Source organism: Orcinus orca, chromosome 10 (genome assembly GCF_937001465.1).
Source record: "Orcinus orca chromosome 10, mOrcOrc1.1, whole genome shotgun sequence".
NCBI lineage: Eukaryota > Metazoa > Chordata > Mammalia > Artiodactyla > Delphinidae > Orcinus > Orcinus orca.
This window is the reverse complement of record NC_064568.1, coordinates 24,484,630-24,511,493: the sequence shown is the minus strand read 5'-3', so window position 1 is coordinate 24,511,493 and position 26,864 is coordinate 24,484,630. Positions and strand designations below refer to the sequence as shown.

General features: G+C 40.8%; 1 protein-coding gene across 30 annotated transcripts in view; it reads right to left on the bottom strand.

The window, feature by feature from the left end:
* Positions 1-26,864, bottom strand: part of MAGI1 (membrane associated guanylate kinase, WW and PDZ domain containing 1) — a 617,182-nt gene that overhangs the window by 59,118 nt on the left and 531,200 nt on the right. For all 30 annotated transcript variants that reach the window (XM_033424840.2, XM_033424841.2, XM_033424843.2 and 27 more), the window contains 2 exons: positions 22,154-22,336; positions 21,018-21,638 (listed from right to left, as the gene is read on the bottom strand). In XM_033424840.2, the coding sequence (XP_033280731.1) occupies positions 21,018-21,638; positions 22,154-22,336 (804 nt within the window). The remainder of the gene's footprint in view (positions 1-21,017; positions 21,639-22,153; positions 22,337-26,864) is intronic.

The following is a 26,864-nucleotide window of genomic DNA, read 5'->3' as shown; positions in this document are numbered from 1 at the left end:
TCCTAAAGTATTGAAAATGGTAGGACCACCTGAGTATCTCTCATCCGCCTCCTTTCTCCTAAGCCCCAACCAACCCTACAGAGCAGTCAACCGTCCATCAGGACGGGGCAGCAGTGTGGGTAAATGAGCCCTCATCTCATTCCATCCTCACTGCAGTACTGAGGAAGGTACAGGTCCATTTATATTTCGGATGATAATGCAGAGGCTTGGGGACATTGCCCATAGCTGGCTGAGGCTGTGTTGCTAGCGAGTGGCAGAGAGGAGGCCAGAAGGGAGATGTGACGTGGCCAAGGGGTACTTCCATCACTGAGCTGATGCAGAAGCAACGACTGAGGAGAAATGGGGACTTCTCCCGTGAAATCTCTTCCATCCAAGTTCAACACATAAAAATCCATAAACTGATTTCATTTGTATCTTAAAAAAAATAAGACGCAGCATTTCCAAGAAGTAAAAACAAAGGGTGTCGAAGGGGTTAAAGCCGTGGTTCCCAGTCCAGGTTGCTGCTGCCCTTCAGGGGACATTGGCCATGTCTGAAGACACTGCTGGGTATCATCGCTGGGGAGGAGGAGAGTGCTGCTGGCCTCCAGCGGGTACAGGCCAGGGGGGCTGTGACATGTCCCATGCACAGGACAGCCCCTCACAATAAAGAATCATCCAGGCCATGACACCAAGAGTGCGCAGTCTGAGAAACTCTGGGATAAAAAACAACTGTCTCTTCTTCCTTCACCCACCAAAGTCAAAGTGAAAAGTGGCTTTGCAGGGGCAGACTACATAAACAAAGAACCCCATGAATTCATAGGCACTGCTTTTATTTTTCCAGTGCAAGCATTTCCCCCTTTGGTCAATGGTATCTATGGCAAAAGTAATGACGGAGAACATTTTTCAATTTAGAAACAACATAAATATCTCAGGAAGCACAGACCTAATTCCAACTATCTCCAAATGATTAAAATAAACTGATTAGTGTTTATGCAACTACAAGAAAGCTTTTTTATTTTATTTTATTTTACTTTTATTTTTTCTGGTACGCGGGCCTCTCACTGTCGTGGCCTCTCCCATTGCAGAGCACAGGCTCTGGATGCGCAGGCTCAGCGGCCACGGCTCACGGGCCCAGCCGCTCCGCGGCATGTTGGATCTTCCCGGACTGGGTCACGAACCCGTGTCCCCTGCATCGGCAGGCGGACTCTCAACCACTGTGCCACCAGGGAAGCCCAAGAAAGCTTTTGTAAATAGAGTTTTCGATGGGTTCCTCATGCCATGGCCTCTGAACATACTAACTGTCAAAATAAATATCTAATAAAAACTTAGGATGCTGAATGAGGTGAGCTGATAGCCGATACCAGGGATGGAACGGAATTCCCTCTATTACAGAATCTTAAAATTGCTCCACGTTGCAGTTTCCTAGCTATTATGACTGCTGCTCTAGGATACAGTACAAAAGGATCCTTTGAATAACTGTGCCTCAAAAGTTAAAATCACAAAAACAGTATATGAGAATTTTTCAAGGCAAAGGTAATATGGCAAATGGAATTTCTAGAAAAAGAATTAAGCACGAGGAAATGGAGAGGATGTGATTAACCACGCTGTATTTTAGACGTTTACTTGCACATCATTCATCTATTATGAGAGATTAGCACAGTGCTGAAGTTTCACTGAATGAAAGAATGAATAGTGTTTGCTGTATGTGGTGAGAAACAAGAAACACTGAGAACATTAGAAACACAAAAAGGAACAGGAATATAAAATAAAACTAGGTACCAACTTGGCATCAAAAAGGCAAGTTCCATTTTGCCAGTGGAAACAACACTCCTAAGGACCCACTGCTATTTTCAGACATTAAGATTCTACCAACAAGGGCTTCCCTGGTGGCACAGGGATTGAGAGTCCACCTGCCGATGCAGGGGTCGCAGGTTCGTGCCCCGGTCCCGGAAGATCCCACATTCTGCGGAGCAGCTGGGCCCGTGAGCCGTGGCCGCTGAGCCTGCGCGTCCGGAGCCTGTGCTCCGCAATTAGAGAGGCCACAGCAGCGAGAGGCCCGCGTACCGCAAAAAAAAAAAAAAAAAAAAAAAAGATTCTACCAACAAGATTTCAGAACCTAAAAGGATTATGTTCATAAATAAGGGACATGACTAATCTCTAAGCAGGAATACAAAAAGGGGGAATAACAGGCAAGGTACAAATTGGGGAATGTTTTTAAATCTGTAGGTGGCAATGCAAAGACAGACTCAATAAAAACCACAGCAGACACTTAACTCCAGATGGTGGTTAAGAATGTGTGATTTAATTTGAGGAAAATGAAGGAAGGTGGAAAAATATTACCCCGAGTAAACTCTCTGCCTCAGAGAACAGTTTTGAAGATGTTCAGAACTGCAAAATGCTTAGAGGGGAGGCTAGGAAGATATCTCTTCCAATAAAGAGAATCTCAATGAAGGGAGGTTGCAAAACTAGTATCAGAGAAGGCAAAATAATAATAAGAAGAAATGTAATAACGTTCCTCATAGCAGATGCTTTTCGCATCCGAGTGCCCATCCCAAGGAGGTGATCACTGGTTAATTTTCATATGGAACTAAAGTAAAGGTAGAAAATAAACTCCAGCATCAAGGGAAAAAAAAAGTCTGAGGATATCTTCTTTCTTTTGTTTAAAAAATATATATATAAATTAAACCAAAAAGAAAGGAAAAGCAGCCAGTTCCTGAAATTTTGAGATGATGATGGTAAAAAGAAATATCTAGGAAACAGGCCCATGGCAGGTCCATGCCCTCCATGCTCCCCTGTCAGTACCTGCACACATGCTGTCTTTGGGTCTCAAACTCCACTGTCTGCGGGCAGCGGGCAAGTAATGCAGAAGAGTGTGTGAGGCCAGATGGAAGATAAAAGGGAATGGCAGGCCTGTGGCAAACTGGAATTGTTGGTGCCAGATAAAGGCATGCAAATTTTAAAAGACTTTTTAAAGAGACTGCTAAAAAATACATGAGTGGGTCATGCCAAATCGGGGGAGGGGGTGTAGGGGCAGGTACGCTACTGGGCAGAGATCAGGGATTCTGTTAAACATCCTACAATTCACAGGATGGACCCCTGTAACGAAGAATTATCTGGCCCTAAGCAGGGTGGATAAATTGGGAGATTGGGATTGACATATACGCACTACTATATATAAAATAGATAACTAATAAGGACCTACTGTGTAGCACAGGGAACTCTACTTAATACTCTGTAATGACCTATATGGGAAAAGAATCTAAAAAAGACTGGGTATACGTATATGTATAACAGATTCACTTTGTGGTTCACCTGAAACGAACATAACATTGTAAATCAACTATGCTCCAATAAATTTTTTTAAAAAAATGTTTTCTTGGAACGTTACCAATCCATTTGCTTCCATATCATCTGCGACAAGGGCAGAGGAGAGCAGAGGTGACAGAAACCGTATGGCCCACAAAGCGAAAATACTGACCAATCTGGCCCTTCCCAGAAGAGTCTGCCAACCCTGATTCTGAGTCAACATACTAAGTCCTATTGACCCTCCAAACACATCTCCAATGCCCCACTTCCCCAGTCCCCACTGCCATCACTTGATTATACGCTGCCAACTCCCTTCTCCAACCACAATGGCCCTGGCCCTACTGGGTCTCCCCCTTCCATGCCAACTCCTCTAAAATCTACTCTTCCCACATATGCCAGAGGGACTGTCTAACAATGTTAATGAGATCTCATCCCTTCATTGCTTAAAACTGAACATCACACAGAAAATAAAATCCAAATTCCTAACCCTGGTTGTCGGTCTCTGAAACTCATCACCATTCCTCTTGCTCACCTTTCTTCAGCCACACTGTCCCACATTCTAGTTCTTTTCTGGGGCCTCTGCACTAACTGTCCCTTGTTCGTGGAATGCTGTTTCTTTCCTCGTGGTCATTCAAATCTCACCACCTAATCGAAAGCAGCCCTCTCGGCCCTACCCTTAAAACTTCATCCAGTTTTATTTTCTTCACAGCACTTCTCTCTGCATGATATCTTCTTGTTCATCTGATTATTTCTGCCCTTTCTCTCCTTCCTCTAGAATAAAAGGTTCATGAAATCAGGAACAAACTTGTTTGTTTTTGGATGATCTGTTTGATTCATAGCACCTAGACAACGCCTGGCCCACCATGTTCATGAATTTGTCCCTGAAAAAGGGAAAACAAAAGAACCTCTTTACATTCAAATGTAGCCCTGTAGGCAGAAACACAGAATGATTATTCTACAGCCTGCCGACCAATGTAATAATTCTAACTTGAAATTCCTACACTCTTCCAGAAAGGGGAAACGATGTCACCACTCTTTAATGAGAATTATAAATCACACACATTTATAATAAATAATACACAAAAACAATAACTCGGTGCACTAAGTTTACCTTCAAGGAGGATGAGATATTCCCTTACCGGAAAAAAACAAAAACAAAAACAATAATGCGGTTTTAGGTGTGCTGATCACTTTGCATTATGAATATAACAGGATTACAACTCAAACTATCCAACCAAGTCAAAACCTGCATATAAATGTTAGAACAAATAAATGCAGTCTGCTTAGGTTTAAAAATTAGGACCAAAATCAATTCAAAAATTATGAGACCAAAAATCAGAGTTCTTTACTTAAGATGCTGAAAGTGAGGGATAATTTGTATCCATTGTATAATGAAAGAACTAAAATAGAGACATTTTAAAATTTATCTCATCTTTTGCTATAAGTCGTCTCAAATGTAAATGTGGCCTACCCTCCTATAAGAATTCTCAAGTAAAATGCTTGATAACTTTCAACCATGGCAATAAATCAAAACAGCAACTTAAAAACTGCATTAGAAATAAAGGCAGCTCCTTAATGGTAAACACAAACGGCAGCCTGTTTAGCACCATAGAAGTGACAGCAAATTTGCTAAATTAACGTGAAAAACATTTAATAGCTAGGAAAATATTAGGTAGCACACTAGATTTGACAAGAGGACTCGACTTCCAAAATTACTAGAAAAACCAAGTACCACAGGTAAGCAGGGAGGTCAGTTAGTTTGAGATATAGAATCAGATAAATATACCAAGAAAACTTCCACATCTTCCTTTTTAAATAGAGGTCTGACAAACAGTAAATGCTGATGATCATACAGCAGATTATATATTATTTTATATATAAGAATTTAAGGTGAATTTTTCTTGCATTAAAGTTTCTTCCTCTTTTGGAGATTGGTTCAAGATGGAGGAGTAGAAGGACGTGAGCTCACCCCCTCTTGCAATAGCACCGGAATCACAACTAACTGCTGAATAATCAACAGGAAGACACTGGAACTCACCCAAAAAAGATACCCCACAACCAAAGACAAAGGAGAAGCTGCAGTGAGACAGTAGGAGGGGCACAATCACAATAAAGTCAAATCCTATAACCACTGGGTGGGTGAATCACAAACTGGAGAGCAATTATACTACAGAAGTCCACCCACCGGAGTGAAGATTCTGAGCCCCACATCAGGCTTCCCAACTTGGGGGTCCGGCAATGGGACAAGGAATTCCCAGAGAATCAGACTTTGAAAGCTAGCGAGATTTGATTGCAGGACTTCAACAGGACTGGGGGAAACAGAGACTCCACTCTTGGAGGGCACACACGAAGTAGTGTGTGCATCAGGACCCAGGGCGAAGGAGCAGTGACCCTATAAGAGACTGAACCAGACCTACCTCCTAGTATTGGAGGGTCTCCTGAAGAGGCAGGGGGCGGCTGTGGCTCACCACAGGGACAAGGACACTGGCAGCAGAAGTTCTGGGAAGTACTCCTCAGTGTGAGCCCTCCCAGAGTCCGCCATTAGCCCCACCAAAGAGCCTGTAGTCTCCAGGGCTGAGTCACCTCAGGCCAAACAACCAACCGGGAGGGAACTCAGCCCCACCCAACAGCAGACAAGCTGATTAAAGTTTTACTGAGCTCTGCCCATCAGAGCACCAACCAGCTCTACCCACCACCAGTTCCTCCCATCAGGAAGCTTGCACAAGCCTATTAGGTAGCCTAATCTACCAGAGGGCAGACAGCAGAAGCAAGAAGAACTACAGTCCTGCAGCCTGCGGAATGTAAAAACACAATCACAGAAAGTTAGATGAAATGAAACGGGAGAGGATTATGTCCTAGATGAAGGAACAAGATAAAACCCCAAAAAAACAACTAAATGAAGTGGAGATATGCAACCTTCCAGAAAAAGAATTCAGAATAATGATAGTGAAGATGATCCAGGACCTCAGAAAAAGAACGGAGGCAAAGATGCAGAGGATGCAAGATATGTTTATCAAAGACCTGGAAGAATTAAAAAAAAAACACCTAGAAGAATTAAAGAATAAACAAACAGAGATGAACAATACAATAACTGAAATGAAAAATACACTAGAAGGAATCAATAGCAGAATAACTGAGGCAGAAGAATGGATAAGTGACCTGGAAAACAGAATGGTGGAATTCACTGCCATGGAACAGAATAAAGAAAAAAGAATGAAAAGAAATAAAGACAGCCTAAGAGACCTCTAGGACAACATTAAATGCACCAACATTTGCATTATAGGGGTGCCATAAGGAGAAGAGAGATAGAAAGGACCCAAAAAAATATTTGAAGAGATTAATAGTCAAAAATTTCCCTAACATGGGAAAGGAAATAGCCACCCAAGTCCAGGGAGCGCAGAGAGTCCCAGGCAGGATAAACCCAAGGAGAAACACGCCGAGACACACAGTAATCAAACTGACAAAAATCAAAAACAAAGAAAAATTATCAAAAGCAACAAGGGAAAAACGACAAATAACATACAAGGGTACTCCCATAAGGTTAACAGCTGATTTCTCAGCAGAAACTCTACAAGCCAGAAGGGAGTGGCATGATATATTTAAAGTGACAAAAGGGAAGAACCTACAACCAAGATTACTCTATCCAACAAGGATCTCATTCAGATACCACGGAGAAATCAAAAGCTTTACAGACAAGCAAAAGCTAAGAGAATTCAGCACCACCAAACCACCTCTACAACAAATGCAAAAGGAACTTCTCTAAGTGGGAAACACAAGAGAAGACAAGGACCTACAAAAACAAACACAAAACAATTAAGAAAATGGTAATAGGAACATACATATTGAAAATTACCTTAAATGTGAATGGATTAAATGCTCTAACCAAAAGACACAGGCTCACTGAATGGATACAAAAACAAGACCCATATATATACTGTCTACAAGAGACCCACTTCAGACCTAGGGACACATACAGACTGAAAGTGAGGAGAGGGAAAAAGATATTCCATGCAAATGGAAATCAAAAGAAAGCTGGAGTAGTAATATTCATATCAGAAAAAATAGGCTTTAAAATAAAGAATGCGGGCTTCCCTGGTGGCGCAGTGGTTGAGAGTCCGCCTGCCGATGCAGGGGACACGGGTTCGTGCCCCAGTCCGGGAAGATCCCACATGCCGTGGAGCGGCTAGGCCCGTGAGCCATGGCCGCTGAGCCTGCGCGTCCGGAGCCTGTGCTCCGCAACGGGAGAGGCCACAACAGTGAGAGGCCCGCGTACAGCAAAAAAAAAAACAAAAACAAAACAAAAAAACAAGAAAATAAAGAATGTTACAAGAGACAAGGAAGGACACTACATAATGATCAAGGGATCAATCCAAGAAGAAGATATAACAATTATAAATATACATGCACTCAACATAGGAGCACCTCAATACATAAGGCAAATGCTAACAGCTATAAAAGAGGAAATTGACAGTAACACACTAACAGTGGGGGACTTTGTAACACCACACTTACACCAATGGACAGATCACCCAGAAAGAAAATTAATAAGGAAACACAAGCTTTAAATGACACAGTAGACCAGACAGATTTAATTGATATTTATAGGACATTCCACACACTTTCTTCTCAAGTGCACATGGAACATTCTCCAGGATAGATCACATCTTGGGTCACAAATCAAGCCTCAGTAAATTTAGGAAAATTGAAATCATATCAAGCATCTTTTCCGACCACAATGCTATGCGATTAGAAGTAAATCAGAGGGGAAAAAACGTAAAAAACACAAACACATGTAGGCTAAACTACACATCACTAAATAACCAAGAGATCACTGAAGAAATCAAAGAGGAAATCAAAAAATACCTAGAGACAAATGACAATGAAAACACGACGATCCAAAACCTATGGGATGAAGAAAAAGCAGTTCTAATAGGGAAGTGTATACCAATACAAGCCTACCTCAAGAAACAAGAAAAATCTCAAATAAACAGTCTAACCTTACACCTAAACTAGAGGAAGGAGAACAAACAAAACCCAAGTTAGTAGAAGGAAAGAAATCATAAAGATCGGAGCAGAAATAAATGAAATAGAAACAAAGAAAACAATAGCAAAGATCAATAAAACTAAAAGCTGGCTATTTGAGAAGATAAACAAAATTGATAAACCTTTAGCCAGACTCATCCAAAAAAAAGAGGGAGAGGACTCAAATCAATAAAATTAGGAATGAAAAAGGAGAAGTTACAACTGACACCGCAGAAATACAAAGCATCCTAAGAGACTACTACAAGCAGCTCTATGCCAATAAAATGCACAACCTGGAAGAAGTGGACAAATTCTTAGAAAGGTATAACCTTCCAAGACTGAACCAGGAGGAAATAGAAAATATGGACAGACCAATCACAAATAATGAAATTGAAACTGGTTAAAAATCTTCCAACAAACAAAAGTCCAGGACCAGATGGCTTCACAGGTGAATTCTATCAAACATTTAGAGAAGAGCTAACACCCATCTTTCTCAAACTCTTCCAAAAATTTGCAGAGAAGGGAACACTCCCAAACTCATTCTACGAGGCCACCATCACCCTGTTACCAAAACCAGACAGAGACACTAAAAAAAAATAAAATTACAGACTAATATCACTGATGAATATAGATGCAAAAATCCTCAACAAAATACTAGCAAACAGAATCCAACAACACATTAAAAGTATCATACACCATGATCAAGTGGGATTTATCCCAGAGAGGCAAGGATTCTTCAATAAATGCAAATCAATTAATGTGATACACCATATTAACAAACTGAAGAATAAAAACCATATGATCATCTCAATAGATGCAGAAAAAGCTCTTGACAAAATTCAACACCCATTTATGATAAAAACTCTACAGAAAGTGGGCATAGATGGAACCTACCTCAATATAATAAAGACCATATACAACAAACTCACAGCAAACATCATTCTCAATGGTGAAAAACTGAAAGCATTTCTTCTAAGATCAGGAACAAGACAAGACTGGCCACTCTCACCGCTATTATTCAACATAGTTTTGGAAGTCCTAGCCATGGCAATCAGAGAAGAAAAAGAAATAAAAGGAATCCAAATTGGAAAAGAAGAAGTAAAACTGTCACTGTTTGCAGATGACATGGTACTATACATACAGAATCCTAAAAATGCTACCAGAAAACTACTAGAGCTCATCAATGAATCTGGTAAAGTTGCAGGATACAACACTAATGCACAGAAATCTCTGGCATTCCTATACACTAACAATGAAAGATCAGAAAGAGAAATTAAGGAAACAATCCCATTCACCGTTGCAACGAAAAGAATAAAATACCTAGGAATAAACCTACCTGAGGAGGCAAAAGACTTGTACTCAGAAAACTATAAGATGCTGATGAAAGAAATCAAAGATGACACAAACAGATGGAAACATATACCATGTTCTTGCATTGGAAGAATCAATATTTTGAAGATGACTGTATTACCCAAAGCAATATACAGATTCATGCAATGCCTATCAAATTACTAGAATAAAAAATCTTACAATTTGTATGGAGACACAAAAGACCCCAAATAGCTAAAGCAATCTTGAGGGGAAAAAAAGGGAGCTGGAGGAATCAGACTCCCTCACTTCAGACCATACTACAAAGCTACAGTAATCAAGACAATATGGTACTGGCACAAAAACAGAAATATAGATCAATGGAACAGGATAGAAAGCCCACAGATAAACCTACACACATATGGTCAACTAATCTATGACCAAGTAGGCAAGGATATACAATGGAGAAAAGACAGACTGTTCAATAAGTAGTGCTGGGACAACTGGACAGCTACATGTAAAAGAATGAAATTAGAACACTCCCTAACACCATACACAAAAATAAACTCAAATGGATTACAGACCTAAATGTAAGGCCGGACACTATAAATCTCTTAGTGGAAAACATAGGAAGAACACTCTGACATAAATCACAGCAAGATCTTTTTTGACCAACCTCCTACAGTAATGGAAATAAAGACAAAAATAAACAAATGGGACCTAGTGAAACTTAAAACCTTTTGCACAGCAAAGGAAACTATAAACAAGATGAAAAGACACCCCTCAGAATGGGAGAAAATATTTGCAAGTGAATCGACAGACAAAGGATTAATCTCCAAAACATATAAACAGCTCATGCAGCTCAATATTAAAAAAACAAACAACTCAATCAAAAAATGGGCAGAAGACCTAAACAGACATTTCTCCAAAGAAGACATACAGATGGCCAAGAGGCACATGAAAAGCTCCTTAACATCACTAATTATTAGAAAAATGCAAATCAAAACTACAATGAGGTATCACCTCACACTGGTCAGAATGGCCATCATCAGAAAATCTACAAACAATAAATGCTGGAGAGGGTGTGGCGAAAAGGGAACCCTCTTGCACTGTTGACGGGAATGTAAATTGATACAGCCCCTATGGAGAACAGTACGGAGGTTCCTTAAAAAACTAAAAATAGAATTACCATATGACCCAGCAATCCCACTACTGGGCATATACCCAGAGAAAACCATAATTCAAAAAGACACATGAGCCCCAATACTCATTGCAGCACTATTTACAATAGCTAGGTCATGGAAGCAACCTAAATGCCCATCGACAGACAAATGTATAAAGAAGATGTGGTACATAGGTACAATGCAGTATTACTCAGCCATAAAAAGGAACGAAATGGAATCATTTGTAGAGACATGGATGGACCCAGAGACTGTCATACAGAGTGAAGTCAGAAAGAGAAAAACAAATATCGTATATTAACGCATATATGTGGAATCTAGAAAAGTGGTACAGATGAACTGGTTTGCAAGGCAGAAATAGAGACACAGATGTAGAGAACAAACGTATGGACACCAAGGTGGGAAAGCAGGGTGGTGGAGGGGGGTGGTGGGATGAATTGGGAGATTGGATTGACATATATACACTAATATGTATAAAATGGATAACTAATAAGAACCTGCTGTATTAAATAAAATAAAATAAAATTCAAAAAAAAGTTTCTTCCTCTTTTTAGAGTAAAGATACTTTACATAATAAAATAATTTAAGTTAAGCTCCTTAACCTCAGTCCAGGATTAAAGATGAGATGCTTCCTGGCCAGGTGGAAGCCCTATAATCCCCATTAAAAGTTGATGAGCTGTCTCAGGATTAGGACAGAGCAGATCGCCCAAGTGCTAATACTTTACAAGTCTTTCATGTTCTCTGAGTCTCAATTCCTTGTGACCCCCTAACATCCAGTTAACACATGTAAAGAGCTTAGAGCAGCACCTACACATGGAAAGAATTTAATAAATAGGACCTATTATTATCATTATCTGTATAAAAAGAAATGTATTAACCACAAAGTTGCCTTCAATTCCATATTTTTCTTCTGTCAAAGGCATATAAGAGAAAAGGTAAAATAAAGGACATGCAACATATCACTTTTGCGGGCAAAATAATCAAAATCTCGCGAGCAGCAATGTCCAACAGCATTTTTTATGAGGGTGGAAAGGTTCTATAACTGCACTGTCCAATATAGCAGCCATTGGCCACATGTGGCTATTCGGTTCTTGAAACGTGGCCGGTTGGACTAAATTTTACATCGTATTTAGCTTTAATTAATTAAATGGCCACACGTGGATAGTGACTACTGCACTGGACCTGGAGAACAGGCTTAATTGGACCAACATGATCCACTGCCACGAAATGCATTTCCTTGTCATTTATTTATTTATTTATTTATTTAATTGAAGTAGAGGTGATTTACAATGTTGTGTTTGGTAACCTTGAGTTTGTTTTCTATGTCTGTGGGTCTATTTCTGTTTTGTATATAAGTTTATTTGTATCATTTTTTCCTTGTCATTTAGAACAGCCTGTGACAGAGGGCATGGGCTTTACAGGCCAACAAAACTGGGTTGGAAGTCAGGCTGTCTCACCTTCATGCTGTGTGATTTTCGAGGTGGTCCATCTCCCGCGGCCTGTTTCCCCAGCTCTAATGATAAGCTCTCACCCCAGAAAGTTCTCTAAAGGATGATGAGCATTTATGAAAACAAAGGGCCTTGCATTAATTCATAGTTTTCCTTCAATACAGATGATTTTCTGAAGACCTACAATGTGCCAGGCATGATTTTAGGTGGTGGGGATCAAATAATGATTGAGACCCAGTCCCTACTCTCACAGAGACCACAAAGAAGTGTCCACGGCCTGAGAAAGCAGGACAGAGCAGAGCATGATGGCGGTGGACGCTGTTTTCTTTTCTACGGAGTGGTCAGAGCAGGCTTCTTGAAGGAAAGGACCTTCGAGCAGAAGCCTCAAGGGCAGGAGTGAGAAAGCTCCTTGGCTCTCTGTGACAAATACACAGAAGAAAGAGCAAGTGCTTGTCTGTGACACAGGACTTTGGAGTTTACTCTGAATGATGGAACGTCATCCTGACATGAGCAGCGACTGGATCTAATTGACTTTAAATCACTCTAGCCGGAGAATGGACTAGAGGAAGCCTTGAGACCTGTTGCAAGGCCACAGCAAGGCCAGGTGCCACATGATGGGACGGCAGAGGCCGGGGAAGAGGTGGGAGGATGACACGACAGAGGAGGGGGAATAGATGGGATGTGCTGATGTGAATACACAGACCCCACCACTATTAGGATATCACTCTGCCAGCAACCTGAATTCTCCTTTCCGAGGCCCTGCAGCTCAACTGAAGAGATTCTGGCAGTCAAGCACTTGAGCAGTGCAATTTGCAATTCATTCTCCAGTCCGAGACCAGAGGGCAAAGAGAAAAGAGGCACCTGATCACCCAGGTTTAACTCTCCGGCAGCGCGGTTTAATTATGATGGTTTTGCATCATTTCAGATGTGGAAAAACACACGCAAAGAAGAGCTAATGCTAATCACATGCTTGGATGATGAGATTAGATACTGCTTTCCCTGTGTGGATCGATGACGATTTAATGAACTATCATCAGCAAATATGGATGAAAATTAAGTGGCATTAATTTGCCACGGACTTCAGACCTTACTCATTCGTTCATGTATAAGATGTACTCCTTAATGGTATTGGAGCTTTTCATCTACAAGCCAGGAGGCTGCTTAGCATAGTGGGTAAGAGATCAGTCTCTGGAACTAGAATTCCTGGGTTCAAATCCTAGCTTGCATTTATCAGCTGTGTGATTCTGGGTAAATCACTGAGCTTCTCTGGGGCTCAGTACCCTCTCCTCTAAAGTGGAGGTAAGGTTTTAGTCACCTCAGAGGGCTCTTAAATTATGATATGTAAAATGTTTAGAACCAACTACACCTGGCACATTGCAGAAGCGTTTAATGTTTTTATGTATTACAAATGCTTGAACCAAGGAGGAGTCTTATACATGCTTCCCAACTAAACCAGAAATTTCTCTTTTGCTTTATACTAAGCAAATTCAGCTGTGGAATCTCAACACCTCAACAAAAGCAATTCCTTCACTTCTTTTTTTTTTTTCCTACTAATCACTGCCTTCATTTCCCACAGGGTCCTATTCAGAATCACACTGCAAATGGATGGTTCCAATGTGGTCACAAGAGTGGGATGTTGTGAGGTTTTATTTCTGCCTGTGTGTACATGTATGTATTGCTTGTACCATGGTTACAATCCTGGTACATAGTAAGTAATCAATGATTATTGTAACATTATTACTATCACTACCATGATTTTCATATTTCATTTTGCCTTTTAACATCTCTTTTATCTTTCTGAAGTTATGAAGAGTGACTACAAAACTATATAATTAATTTCCTAATGTGACTTGCAGAGAAAGTTTAATTTATCCAGCTAGTATTTACTAAGACCTTACCACATGCCAGGTTCCCCATGACGTGCCAGGGATACAAAAGTGCAAGTTGGATACAGTCCTCCCCTCCAAGAATCCTAACATTTCATTACTTTATATTCAGATCCTAAAATTACTTAGTGCCCTGACAAGCGCACTCAGTATACAAAGCATCACTTCTAATTCTGTTGTGATCAGTAAAAGCCACTGGAGCGCTGTGCTCAAAAGAAGCATCTCTGAGACCAAGTCTTCCTTTCTATCCTCCTCTGAAGTAGAAACATGTCAAATTTGGGAGCTGCAATGGATCTTAGGGAAGATGGAGAAACCTGTTGCTTAGAAATCGGACTTTAAAAGAAGAAATTACTTAGAAATGAAAATAACTGTTAAGTTATAAACTTATTTCACTCTCAAGTTATATGTCACAGAATCAAAATGAGAAGGGACGACGAGGGCAGAAGCCTAAAACTGATTGCAATTCTGATTTTACATCAGCATTGCCAGTGCAGCTTCTAAAAAAAATACAGGTGCCTGCACATCACGCACTGAAATTAAAATTCTGCAGGTACGCGCTGGAGTTTGTTTTTTCTTTTTTAAAAAAGAAACCCACCATACCCAGTGGCTTCCGATACTAGAGGATATCAGTAAAACACCACTGATTTATCATGTGACTGCTTCTAGGTCAGGAATTGGCACAAATGCTACCTTTTTTCAGATGACTTGCCTAAGGTCACAAAGGGAATAAAGGCAGGAGTTGCAATTTAAACGCTTATTGTCTGACTCTCGAATCTGTGGTCTTTCTCCTACACATCAATGAGGCCATTTTTTGGCATAAAATTAGAGTTAGCAGGGGTCACCCTGAAGATGAGCTAGTGCAAAATATCCATTTTTTTGGATAAAGAAATGAGTCTCAGGGCAAGAGTTGTAACCCAGTCAGAGGTACAGAGGAGCTATGGGCACAGTTTGAACTAGAGGCAGGCTCCTGGAACCTCTAGTTCAGCGTTTTCTTCAGTACACTTGTTCTCTCTAAAGTAAAGCACACATTCTCCAATTTCATAAAGTATTCCAAATTGTCTTTTAAAACAGGGTATTCTGACTCCACCCCAAATGAGATCTTCAAGAGTGTCATACCTCCCACTAGGCATAAATTAGCCAAATATACAAAATACACAGGGGGCACAGGTAGTTATGCTACATATAATATAATCCCCTTAAAAAAATTATTTATTTATTTGGTCGCGTGGGGTCTTAGTTGCGGCAGGCGGACTCCTTAGTTGTGGCTCACAGACTTAGTTGTGGCATGCATGTGGGATCTAGTTCCCCAACCAGGGATCAAACCTGGGCCCCTTGCATTGGGAGCTGGGAGTCTTATCCACTGCGCCACCAGAGAAAACCCAATATAACCCCTTTTCTTTTTCTTTCTTTTTTTTTTAAAACCATTTTTAAAGTCTTTATTGAATTTGTTACAATATTTTTCTAAATTAATTATTTTTGGCTGCATTGGGTCTTCATTGCTGCACATGGGCTTCCTCTAGTTGCAGTGAGTGGGGGATATTCTTCATTGCAATGCGCGGGCTTCTCATTGTGGTAGCTTCTCTTGTTGCAGAGCACAGGCTCTAGGCGCACGGGCTTCAGTAGCTGTGGCACGCGGGCTCAGTAGTTGTGGCTTGCGGGCTCCAGAGCAGAGGTTCAGTAGTTGTGGCGCACAGGCTTAGTTGTTCTGTGGCATGTGGGATTCTCCCAGACCAGGGATCGAACCCGTGTCCCCTGCATTGGCAGGTGGACTCCCAACCACTGTGCCACTAGGGAAGTCTGAATTTGTCACAATATTGCTTGTTTTATGTTTTGGTTTTTTGGCTGTGAGGCATGTGGGATCTTAGCTCCCTGGCCAGGGATCCAACTCGTAACCCCTGCATTGGAAGGCAAAGTCTTAACCACTGGACCACCAGGGAAGTCCCACTCCCTCTTTTAAAGTAAAAAAAGCTTTATGGAACAAATTCTACATCTTTTGTAAATTAAAAAAATATATATTCAAAACAATAGTAATCACCTTCTAGCATGATTTTCCAAACGCTTAAAAAAGCCTCTAGACTCACACTGGTGTCAGGTGATGGGCTGTCTGAATGCAAATACCATGTGAAAAATTAAGAAAAATAGAAGGCATTCTCCTTACTGGCCAGCAGAGGGAGGAGGAGGAAAGGACTTACCATGGGAAGATGGGCAGCCAGGCACAGGAAGGAGGCGCTGCCCTTTAAGAACCTGAGTGACATCCATAGGCACGGACATGTTTATAAAGAAGACACCTGTAAACAAATAAGTAATGGTCCCAGCTGCCAGGGCTATGGATAGACACGCCCAGCAAGCCCAAGCCTGACCTAGGAAACTGTCTCTGGAAATTTACAAATGATATTTCAACCTCTGCTTACTTCCATTGGTGGGAGGGGGATTAAAGAAAAAAAAATGCTAAAACCCCAAATGCACCTGATTTCGACCGGAACAAAAATAAAAAATGAGCTTGGGAGTTAAGAGTGAAAACCAAAATACAAATGTAGTTAAGTTCTGCCCCAAAGTAGAAAAGACTAGTTCTTTAAAGCACAGAAAGCCCCACCTTTGAGATATTTATTCCTGAGAATCAAGAGAGGTGTAGACTTAATGAGTTTATTAATCTGCTTACCAGGAGTTATGATGGAAATAAGATTCATTAGAAAGAATCAGTGAAGTGGCCATTTACTTTCTCATTTAACCTAGCCTCTATCCTAAACGATCATCAAACCTTCTCATTTACACCGCCATCATACAAGAGGAATGATTAAAATGCCAGCCCCAATTCAAGTAATGATGTATGGCAGAAACAAATACATTTATATGCTTTCTAGAAAGATTAATAGTAGCTGGTGTTAGCTTGCCAAGTGCAGATGTACAAACTTTCTATCTGACACATAAATCAAACATAAGGCATATGGCATATTTTAAAGACTGCTGATGTTACAATGATTTTAAATTACTCAGGTTTTGGAATAAACTATGTAGATGTTGACTAATGTGGCAATATATTCTGGATCTTCCCTTATTAATTTAATGTTATAAAATATAATGGCATTAACCGAAAGAAGGTCTTAGGAATTAAGAAGAGGAAATGTAAACATATTTGAAATCAAGGGGTATATTTTTATAATGAGTTGTTTGCTAATTTGGGCAAATTCATTACAATATGGCTCCAGTAACCACTGTAAGGTAGTAAACTACAATGAGACTTTACTTTTTGGTCTCCTTAAAAGTGAAGTGAATGGAAAAGAAAAAGTGAACAAAATGGCAAAAGAAACGAAGGAGCAAATAAATGAAGAAGGAGAGCAGGGTGATCTGTGATGTCAAATGGGCAGTGGCTGAATCAGAGATGCCCTGATGTACCAAGAACTATCTAAAGTTTCCAAGTTGCCGGCCACTGAAACCAGCAATTGTGCAAAAATCAGTGGTGCTCAGGGTTAAGTAGGGCAGAGCACTAGACAGGAAGCCAAAGAATCCAGGTGAACTTCTCAATCCTACTGCTGGCTGGCATGTTCCTTTTCAGGGATGTGGTAAAAATGACATGAGAGTTGTGTGTAGGTTTGAAAAGCGCTTTGTAAACTGCTCGCTGGTCTGTACGTGCAGGGGCCATCACCCCGCCCCCTCCCTCTCCTCCTCGTCCTTAACCTCAAGTCACTTCCTACCACATCTTGGTCACTGTTTAAAACAAAATGATCTGTGCAGTCAAGTGGTCTAGGTATAAGAAGAAGCTTCAAAATTTTATTGGTAGAAATAACTTTTAAAAAAATAAAATCTGGGGCTTCCCTGGTGGCGCAGTGGTTGAGAGTCCGCCTGCCGATGCAGGGCACACGGGTTCGTGCCCCGGTCCGGGAAGATCCCACATGCCGCGGAGTGGCTGGGCCCGTGAGCCATGGCCGCTGAGCCTGCACGTCCGGAGCCTGTGCTCCGCAACGGGAGAGGCCACAACAGTGAGAGGCCCGTGTACCGCAAAAAAAAATAAAAAAATAAAAATAAAGTAAAAAAAAATAAAATCTGCAAAAAAAATTTAAAAATCTGCAAATGGGTTTTACACCTGTTCAAGAAGGGTGGACTGAGCATTGTGATTCACACAGACAGTTCTGAATTTTGGATTTCCTTCCCACAACCCCAGTCATTTTGATCACAGAACACACAGCTTCACGAGAGCCCAAGGACATGGCTGTTGCGACATAAACAAGCTTTTCTGTCTCAATGAAACCGAGAGGAAATAAAAGTCTGGGTCCTGATCTCTTTTCGGAGGGTCAGAATACTCTGTTCATGAAACACATCCTATTGGCAAGGGTCAAGGAAATGACCAAACTCAGGTCCATTGTGGGAGGTGATCAATCAAGATTAGTCACAAATACAGACCCAGGAGCAAGACATTTCAACAGGCGTAAAATGTTTCTCAGTGTGAGGTCCTGGGAGTTCCGGTGGCACAGAGGTGGGGGGTTGCTGGCAGGGGAAAGAAAGCCAACTGTCTCAGGATTTAGAATACCCCACTTCTCTGAGATCCATAACCCCTTCATTAAAATGTGCATATGCTGAGATGTTTTTGATACGATTGGTGGAGCCGTTGTTGCTGCCAAGTATAAATAATCACATATCCATTCATTCATTCACTACCTATTCATTCATGAACACCTAGGGGGAGTCAGGTACTGTGTTAAGTACTGGGGATTCAGCTGTCAACATGCAGAGGTGGGCTCTGGCTTTATGGAGCTTATATTCGAATGAAAAAGAGAGAGTAAAGGGAACCCTCCTACACTGTTGGTGGGAATGTAAACTGGTAGAGCCACTATGGAGAACAGTATGCAGGTTCCTTAAAAAACTAAAAATAGAGCTACCATCTGATCCAGCAATCCCATTCTTGGGCATATATCTGGAGAAAACCGTAATTCAAAAAGATACACGCACCCCAATGTTCATTGCAGTGCTGTTTACGATAGCCAGGACATGGAAGCAACCTAAATGCCCATCAACAGAGGAATGGATAAAGAAGATGTGGTACATATACACAATGGAATATTAGTCATAAAAAAGAACGAAATAATGCCATTTGCAGCAACTTGGATGGACCTAGAGATTGTCACACTGAGTGAAGTCAGAGAAAGACAAATATCATATGATATCGCTTATATGTGGAATCTAAAAACAAAGGGTACAAATGAACTTATCTACAAAACAGAAATAGATTTACAGATGTAGAAAATAAACTTATGATTCCCGGGGATAAGGTTCGGGGAGGGATAAATTCAAAGATTGGGATTGACATATACACGCTACTATATATAAAGTAGATAACCAATAAGGACCTACTGTACAGCACAGGGAACTCTACTCAATACTCTGTCATGACCTATATGGGAAAAGAATCTAAAAAAGAGTGGATATATGTACATGTATAACAGATTCACTTTGCGGTATGCCTGAAACTCACATAACATTGTAAATCAACTATACTCCAATAAAAATTTTAAAAACTATACTCCAATAAAAAAGAGAGAGGAACAAAGAAAAATAAGTAAATATATAAAACAATGGCTTGGGATAATAATGATCATAATAAAAGCTATTAAGAAATGGGGTGATGCAGCAGAGATTACATAGGAGTGCTGGGTGCGACTTTAGATAAGTAATCAGAGAAGCCCTCTCTCAGGAGGAGCCCTGAATGAGACCGAGCCAGCCAAGGGAAGAGCTGGGGAAAAGAGTCTTCCAAGCAGTGGAAACAGAAAGTGCAAAGGCCCTGAGACAGAAGGGCTTAGAGTAGTGAAGGCACTACAGAAAAGAAGCCAGGTGGCCAAGCACGGTGAGGAAGGGACAGGAGTGTGAGACGAGGCTGGAAGAGTGGCCGAGAGCCACGTTTTGCATGCACACTGTGTCGACCAGGTTCAGGAGAATTAAAAGATAAAGGTTTTCAAAGCTTAATGGGTTTTAAAAAGCACAGTCTGATTTACATTTAAAGGTACTGAAACAGAGCAGGACCCTATGGTCCTTTCCCGACCATGTCCTCCACCTTTGTCTATTGAAAAACTTTACTCAAAGAATAAGTTTAATCAGAGAAGTGAGAAAATGCAGAAGCTAAGGAAAACAGTCAAACAGAACCAAATAATAACAGTTTAGTCATTAAGCAAAGTCAGGGACCTTTAGTTCCTTCTCAAGGGCTAAACATTCATAGCCATATCCTTTGAGCTGGTTTGTAGATACAGAAACCCACACCAGGTGGAAGAAATTAACTACATGATGACCAGACTGCAGCCATGACAGAAGCTGCCACAATTCTGAGAACTGGTCTCAAAGAAACGGGAACAAACTGACCCTGGAACTGAAGACTAACTGTACTTGAAACAATCAAGATGACACTGATCAGACCACTGCTTTGCCAATTTCAAGATGACTGTCAGAGCTGACTGTGCTGTTTCTGCATTGTAACCCTCTCCCTCTGGCTATAAAAACTCTTGCCCACTGACTGTCTGCTGCGGGGAAATTGGCCTTTGGACATGAGTCCCCCCCTCCCCCCAGGTTGCCCGCCTCTGAAATAAAACAAACTTTCCTTTCCACCAAGCTTGCCTCTTTATTAGCTTTTGAGTGGCAAGCAGCCAGACCCCACTTTCGGTAACAGTATCACTCTAGCTGCATGTCCCTTTGTATAAATACATAAAGTATAAACATAACCTTTATTCTAAAGAGGCTAGCATTTAGAGAAATCAGAAGGCATTTTGAATGCATTTCCCAATATTTAAATAAAAATGATCTTAAAGGAACAGACATGCAGAAAGCCCCAAGTAGCTACCTGATAACCAGTAAGTACAATAATGGATTTGGGTTTAAAAACAATGAAAGATAATAAATCTACATACCTCCTCGTTGCACTAACAATGTGACCTCACTTCCCTTTGGACATTCGATCAGCATGTCCACAACTTGGTTGTGAGTCAGAGCCTGCACGTTCTTCTTGTTAACTTCCACTATAAGATCCCCTTCCTTCAGGCCTCGGCACCTTGGACTGTCGACAATCTGTTTCACTCTTTGGCCGCCACCTCCAGGACTGTCCGCAATAGTAAAACCAAAGCCCATTGGCCCTTTGACTATATGAACAGTTATGAGTTCTGGCTGAGTGGCTATGGAGGAAGCCAAAGAGACAGTGTCATTGGGGTAACCATGGGAACCATTTGAAGCCACGTCTGCAGGGCTGCTTGGCCTGGCGTCCTTCATGCCATTGACTGTGCCTGTTTTACTACTGTGACTAGCCGGCGAGTCATAGGTCTCTTGCCCATTCACAATAATTGGTTCTTTATCCAAAATGGCCACAGAGGTCACTAAACTCGTGTTGGGGTCATCTGGGTCAAAAGGCAATGGATAACCTCGGCAGAGTTCAAGGTCCACGCTGGCACCGATGGGAATGGACTGGAAGATTTTCACAACTTGTGCGTGTGTGTGTCCCAAAACACAGGTGTCGTTCACACTCACAATCACATCTCCTGCAAAAGAGTTGACGGTTAAAAAAACAGTGCCCAGAAAAGTTATATCAATTTTATACTATCAAATCCTACCAATAGGAAGCTGAACTGAAACTGTTTGGGGGTAGTACCGTAAAGCACAAAGAGACTGCTTCTATTAGTTATTTTATGCTAATCAGGCATTTTTGTAGCATCTAGTGTCTTCCCTGCTAATGAGAATATAATGATCATTGAAAGAACATTGGAGCTTTCTTCTGAAAAAAATTCTCACTATAAAAAACCAAGGTGAGAATCATTTATTCAAATGGATCTACATTTTTAGTAAATTACTGCCTTACTGTACTCAACAGCACCCTAACAGTTCCCCAAATGGGGAAATGTTAAAATGCTTCAAAGCTTTTCATTTATACCAGGGAATGCATTTACTTAGTGCAGGAACCTTGTTCATTCGCCAAGTTTCTAAAGGACACTTACAAACTTATGAAATCATGGTGTCATCTGGTCCTGACCACACAGGACCATGTGGTGTCTCATACCTGTTTCCATCTTGCCGTCCAACGCGGCGGGACCATCTAGGACCAAGCTCTTGATCTGCAGAAACTCGTCAGGCTCATCCCCTCCAACGACCGTGAAGCCAAAGCCACGACTGCTTTTCCGCAGCTTCGTGTGAATGAATTTGCCTTTCAACTCTGAAGGGTTTCGTGTAAAAAAGGGTTTGCCTGGATTAAAACAAGAAATGTGTAAGGAACATCACCAGGAGTGAAAAGATGAATTAACTAAGAAATGATAAGAACTTAGAGATAACTTCTCCAAGCTCCTGTGCTGGGGCATGTGGGCACAAAGGTGCCCTAAGAAAGTCCTCTCTTGATTTCAGTACTAAGGGAGTTCCTAGGCCCCTTTGTGTAAGGAGGGGGCTAGGGTACATAGTGTGTCAGCACAAAGATCCAAAAGAAAATGTAAGAGAAGGATGACATTGGTGTCCATCGTCTGACATGGATCCCTAGTTTTAGTTCATGTAGTCTGACAACAAGCTACGTGAAGTTCTTCAGAGAAAGAGGAGCGGGTCTTTGCTTGGTGTCTTCTGTTTTGTCATCGTTTATATTTTCCAGTATGGCTTCCAATATATTGCCCTGTGCTTGGCTTCCACTTATAAAACCAATTAAGCAAAAACTTTAGCTTTCAGACAAACAGAAAATTCATTCTCAAACTAAATAGATAATACTAGGAGACATAGTAGAGTCACAAAGAATAACTTGATAAAAATGGAGAATCACTATATTAAAAATTAAAGAGTCATAACTCTACTGTGAATTGAATTCTAAAATTCACCTGATTTTTCCTGTTCATTTGCATCGTTTAACAATTTGTGGAATTGCCTAGATACGTTTAGGACATGTGGCTTAGAATATTTAAGGAAAAAGAAAAAAACCTGAACTAAACAAAACAGTAACAAGAGCCAGATGGCTCCAAATTCAGTTGTCTTGTTTAAAATAAATTAATAGATATACAGCTTCCAAACATGCTACCTAAGGATTTATTGAGTTTTCTTGATAACATTCACAAATAACATTTTGTACACAAACCCAAAATTTTATTTTGGGTTTGGGCATTTCTCTGTAATTAAGAAGCTCATTGGAATTTCCCTGATTACCCCGGGGAGTGAACATCATTCTATGCTCAGACTCTTTCAACTCTCCTAATTATATTTCCCATCTCCCGCCCTGACCACAGCTTCTCCACATGCCCTATTTCTTTTCTATCAAAAATGTTATACAAATAAATAAATAAATAAAAATTAAAAAATAATAAAACAAACGAACAGGAGAAAAAGTCTCCATGTCTCTATATACCCCTGTACTACCAGGCTGGCACCCAGGAAGGAAAGTTATTTTTGGTTAGCTGTATCTTTTTTAAAAGGTCTCTGGGCATACATACAAGCTTTAATTGCACACTTCAAAAGTTTCTGGCTCTTAAGAAGGCTGTTTTAAATTGCCTGGAGTCACAGGTCTGCTCACTCACCTCCTCCTCTCTAGAGCAGTCCCAAGGCTGGTGGGAAGCATGACAAACTACAGCCCTGTCACCGTGGCTAATGAAAGGTGAGACCTAGCAGGATTCACCATGCGAAGTCGTCTGCCAGAGCGCCAGGGAGGTGATGTCAAGCGCAGCCAGGGCTTGTACTGAAACAGTTGCTATGGTAATTACTAGATGGAAAATCGAGGACCGTTGAGATAACCCCCAAATTTTCCTTTTTGGGATATGTGAATAGCAGACATTCTTGAGGCAGAGGCTACTAGGGCGAGCTCGAAGGGAAATGTATTTTACTTATGCAAAGACATCAATAGCATCACCTTCTCAGTGAGGCTTTCTCTGTCCACCGTATTAAAAACTGCAATACCTCCTTCAACATTCACAATCCCCCTTACCTGCTTCATTTCTGTTGTTAGCATTTACCACCATCCCACGCAGTATACATCTTACTTATTGTTTGGGGGTTTTGTCTCCCTCTCCCCAGCCCCTTGCAGGAGGGGCACTGCACATGCCCACCCATACAACACTAAAATGGAAACCCCATAAGGATTTTGTTTGTATATCCAGTGTGTAGAACGTGGCCTGTTTCATTGTATGTGCTCCAAAAGCGTGTGCTGAATGAATGAATGAACAACAACGCAAAGAAATGAGATTTAACGTGTCGTTGAGAAGGCAGAAAGAGGTGGTTGAGTGTGTAAGTTTCCCACCCTGATTATAGGCAAAGTTAGAAAATGTAAAAATGTATCTGGCAGATTATCTGAATGAAATGTTTTAAAGCCATTAGCATATTTTGAGCTCAGAATGTTTCCAGCTTAAGAGACATGAAGAAGACATTGAAATTACACCACTGACTTCCTGTTTCAACACTTAACTAGGGAGGGAAGATCAGAGGGTTTCACATTTATGCACATTTTATTACATTTTATGTATGGGTAGATCATCAGTTATTGTAGTTTTGGAAAATAAATGCTTTTCTACCCACAAGCAGTGGAATGTGGAGCTCTCTGCTGCAGCCCTGTGGCACGTGTCATTTTCTAAGCGATGCTAATCTCTTTACTAGTCACCACTTGTAGATGTGGTTATGTGTGAGGACCACCTGGGCAACTTTTTAAAGATGTAGGGGCTGCCCTGGACTCACTGAATCAGGATCTTCTGGGTCTCGGCCCAAACATCTATTCCTGAATAAACCATAGGTGCTTGCTTCTCTGCCAAGCTGCACTAATTTGGTAATACTGTTTGAATACCCTACACTAGTGCTGTCCAAGAGCACGTCCTGTGACGCAGGAAATGCTCTGTATCTTCACTGTCCAACATGGCAGCTGCTGGTCACACGCAGCTCTTGAGCCCTTGAAACATGGCTAGTGGAACCGAGGAACTGAATTTTTGAGTTTTTAATTGTAATGAACTTGAATTTAACTGGTATCACATAGCCAGTAGCAGCCAAACTGGATGGCACACATTGAGACTATGCAATGAAGTAACCCACAAAAAACTACAACAAAAAGGTGTTAGCCAAAAGCTAAGCTGTTCCTAATGACAGCTAGGGTTCAAATCTGTGCTCTACTACTTCCTGGCTGTGTGGCTTTGGGCAAGTTACTAAACCTCTCTCTGCCTGAGGGTCGGATGCATAAGTGGAGGTAATGAGGGTACCAACCTCAACATTCACATGATGGTTGTAAGGAAGAACTGTGGACAGATAACATAGGTAAAGTGCTTAGGGAGGTGGCTGCTGCATAAAAGAGCTCAATAAATGTAGGCTATTATTTTGATGATGGTGGTGGTGAAGTGGGTGGGGTAAACAGGCAGCTACAAAAATCTCTCTCTGAGTATTAAGGTGGAAGATGGAGAGATTTCCCAAGAGCAGATCTCTTTAAAATTATCATTTGCTGGGATGAGAAGTACACTCTTGATCAGAAGCAAGTTTAGTTGAGCAGTGAACTTAGCAAAATTAATATCAAACAATCTAACCCTATTAGCTATACAGCTTCTTCCTGAGAGTACTGTCAGGAACATAGACCAGGATGCTTAACCAGCAGGCAGGGAACTCAGAGTTGTAACCTATGATGATAATATCCCATTTAATGTTTCTCACAATTGCAGCTTGGAGTCAAAGGGTATGGATTTAAACTGGCTTCTGTATCCATTATATTCCAAAGATATGACTATATGTGAAAGACAAGAATCAATGTAGAGACTATGGAGTAGAAGGGTTTTAAGAATAATGACTAGTTCCCACAGGGAGTTCAGTGAGCCTCTCCCAAACCCTAACCACTATGGGAGCCTAGAGGACTAAAGTAAAAAAGAAAAGGAAAGAAAGGCCTAAAACAAGAGAAGAATCTGAGATAAAGTTCCTAATAGAGATCAATTCCATGTGGACTCTTAACTCAGCTGGTGCACTAAGCATGTGGCACCCAGAACCTGAAACTTTAAAGCTTTAATTGATTTAATCTCTAAGACAATTCTTTAAGGAAGCTAGGCTGGTTATCATGGATGTACATACGTTGTTTCACACAATAATAAATTTAGCAGAGGCGACTAGGTCTAGTTCAGGGTATCCCCCAGTGGGAAATAAAACCAGTCTCCTGCCTCCATAGGATTTAAAGTCTGAAGAGGAAACTATTGTTAGATAATTAAACACAAATAAACACTAATTATCAACAGTTAAATTCTAGAAATAAGAAGTTTAGGATGGGAAGAGTGAATAAGACAGGGGAATCCAGCAAAAACCTTAGATGAGTAGAAGTTAGCAAAGCAAAGAGTGGGAGGAAAAGACAGCTGCACACAGGGAACAGCATATGCAAAGGCCCTGATGTGGTCCATAGTTTTGCTGATTTAAGGAATTGAAAAGAGGTTCAAGGAACTGAAAAGTTAGTGTAGCTAACTTACCATGAGCAGGAAAATAAGACAACATGAGGCCACAGAGGAATTTCATATTTAAAAAAATACAAAGCAGGCCCCAATCATGTTGATATGAATTAATATGTTATTATCTTCTATGTTCTATCTGTATTAAAACCATTAACATCATAGAAAAGTATGAAATTATTTTACATAAGTTGATATTAATACCAATCTCATGACAATATCAGCTAAAAGGGAAACAATTTTTCTTATGAAAATTACAATGGAGGAATGAAAATTAGGGAAAAGAGTTATTCTACTTATCTTTTAATGTCTGACACAATTATTTATTTCTTTTAAAATGTTGAGAGAAGGAAC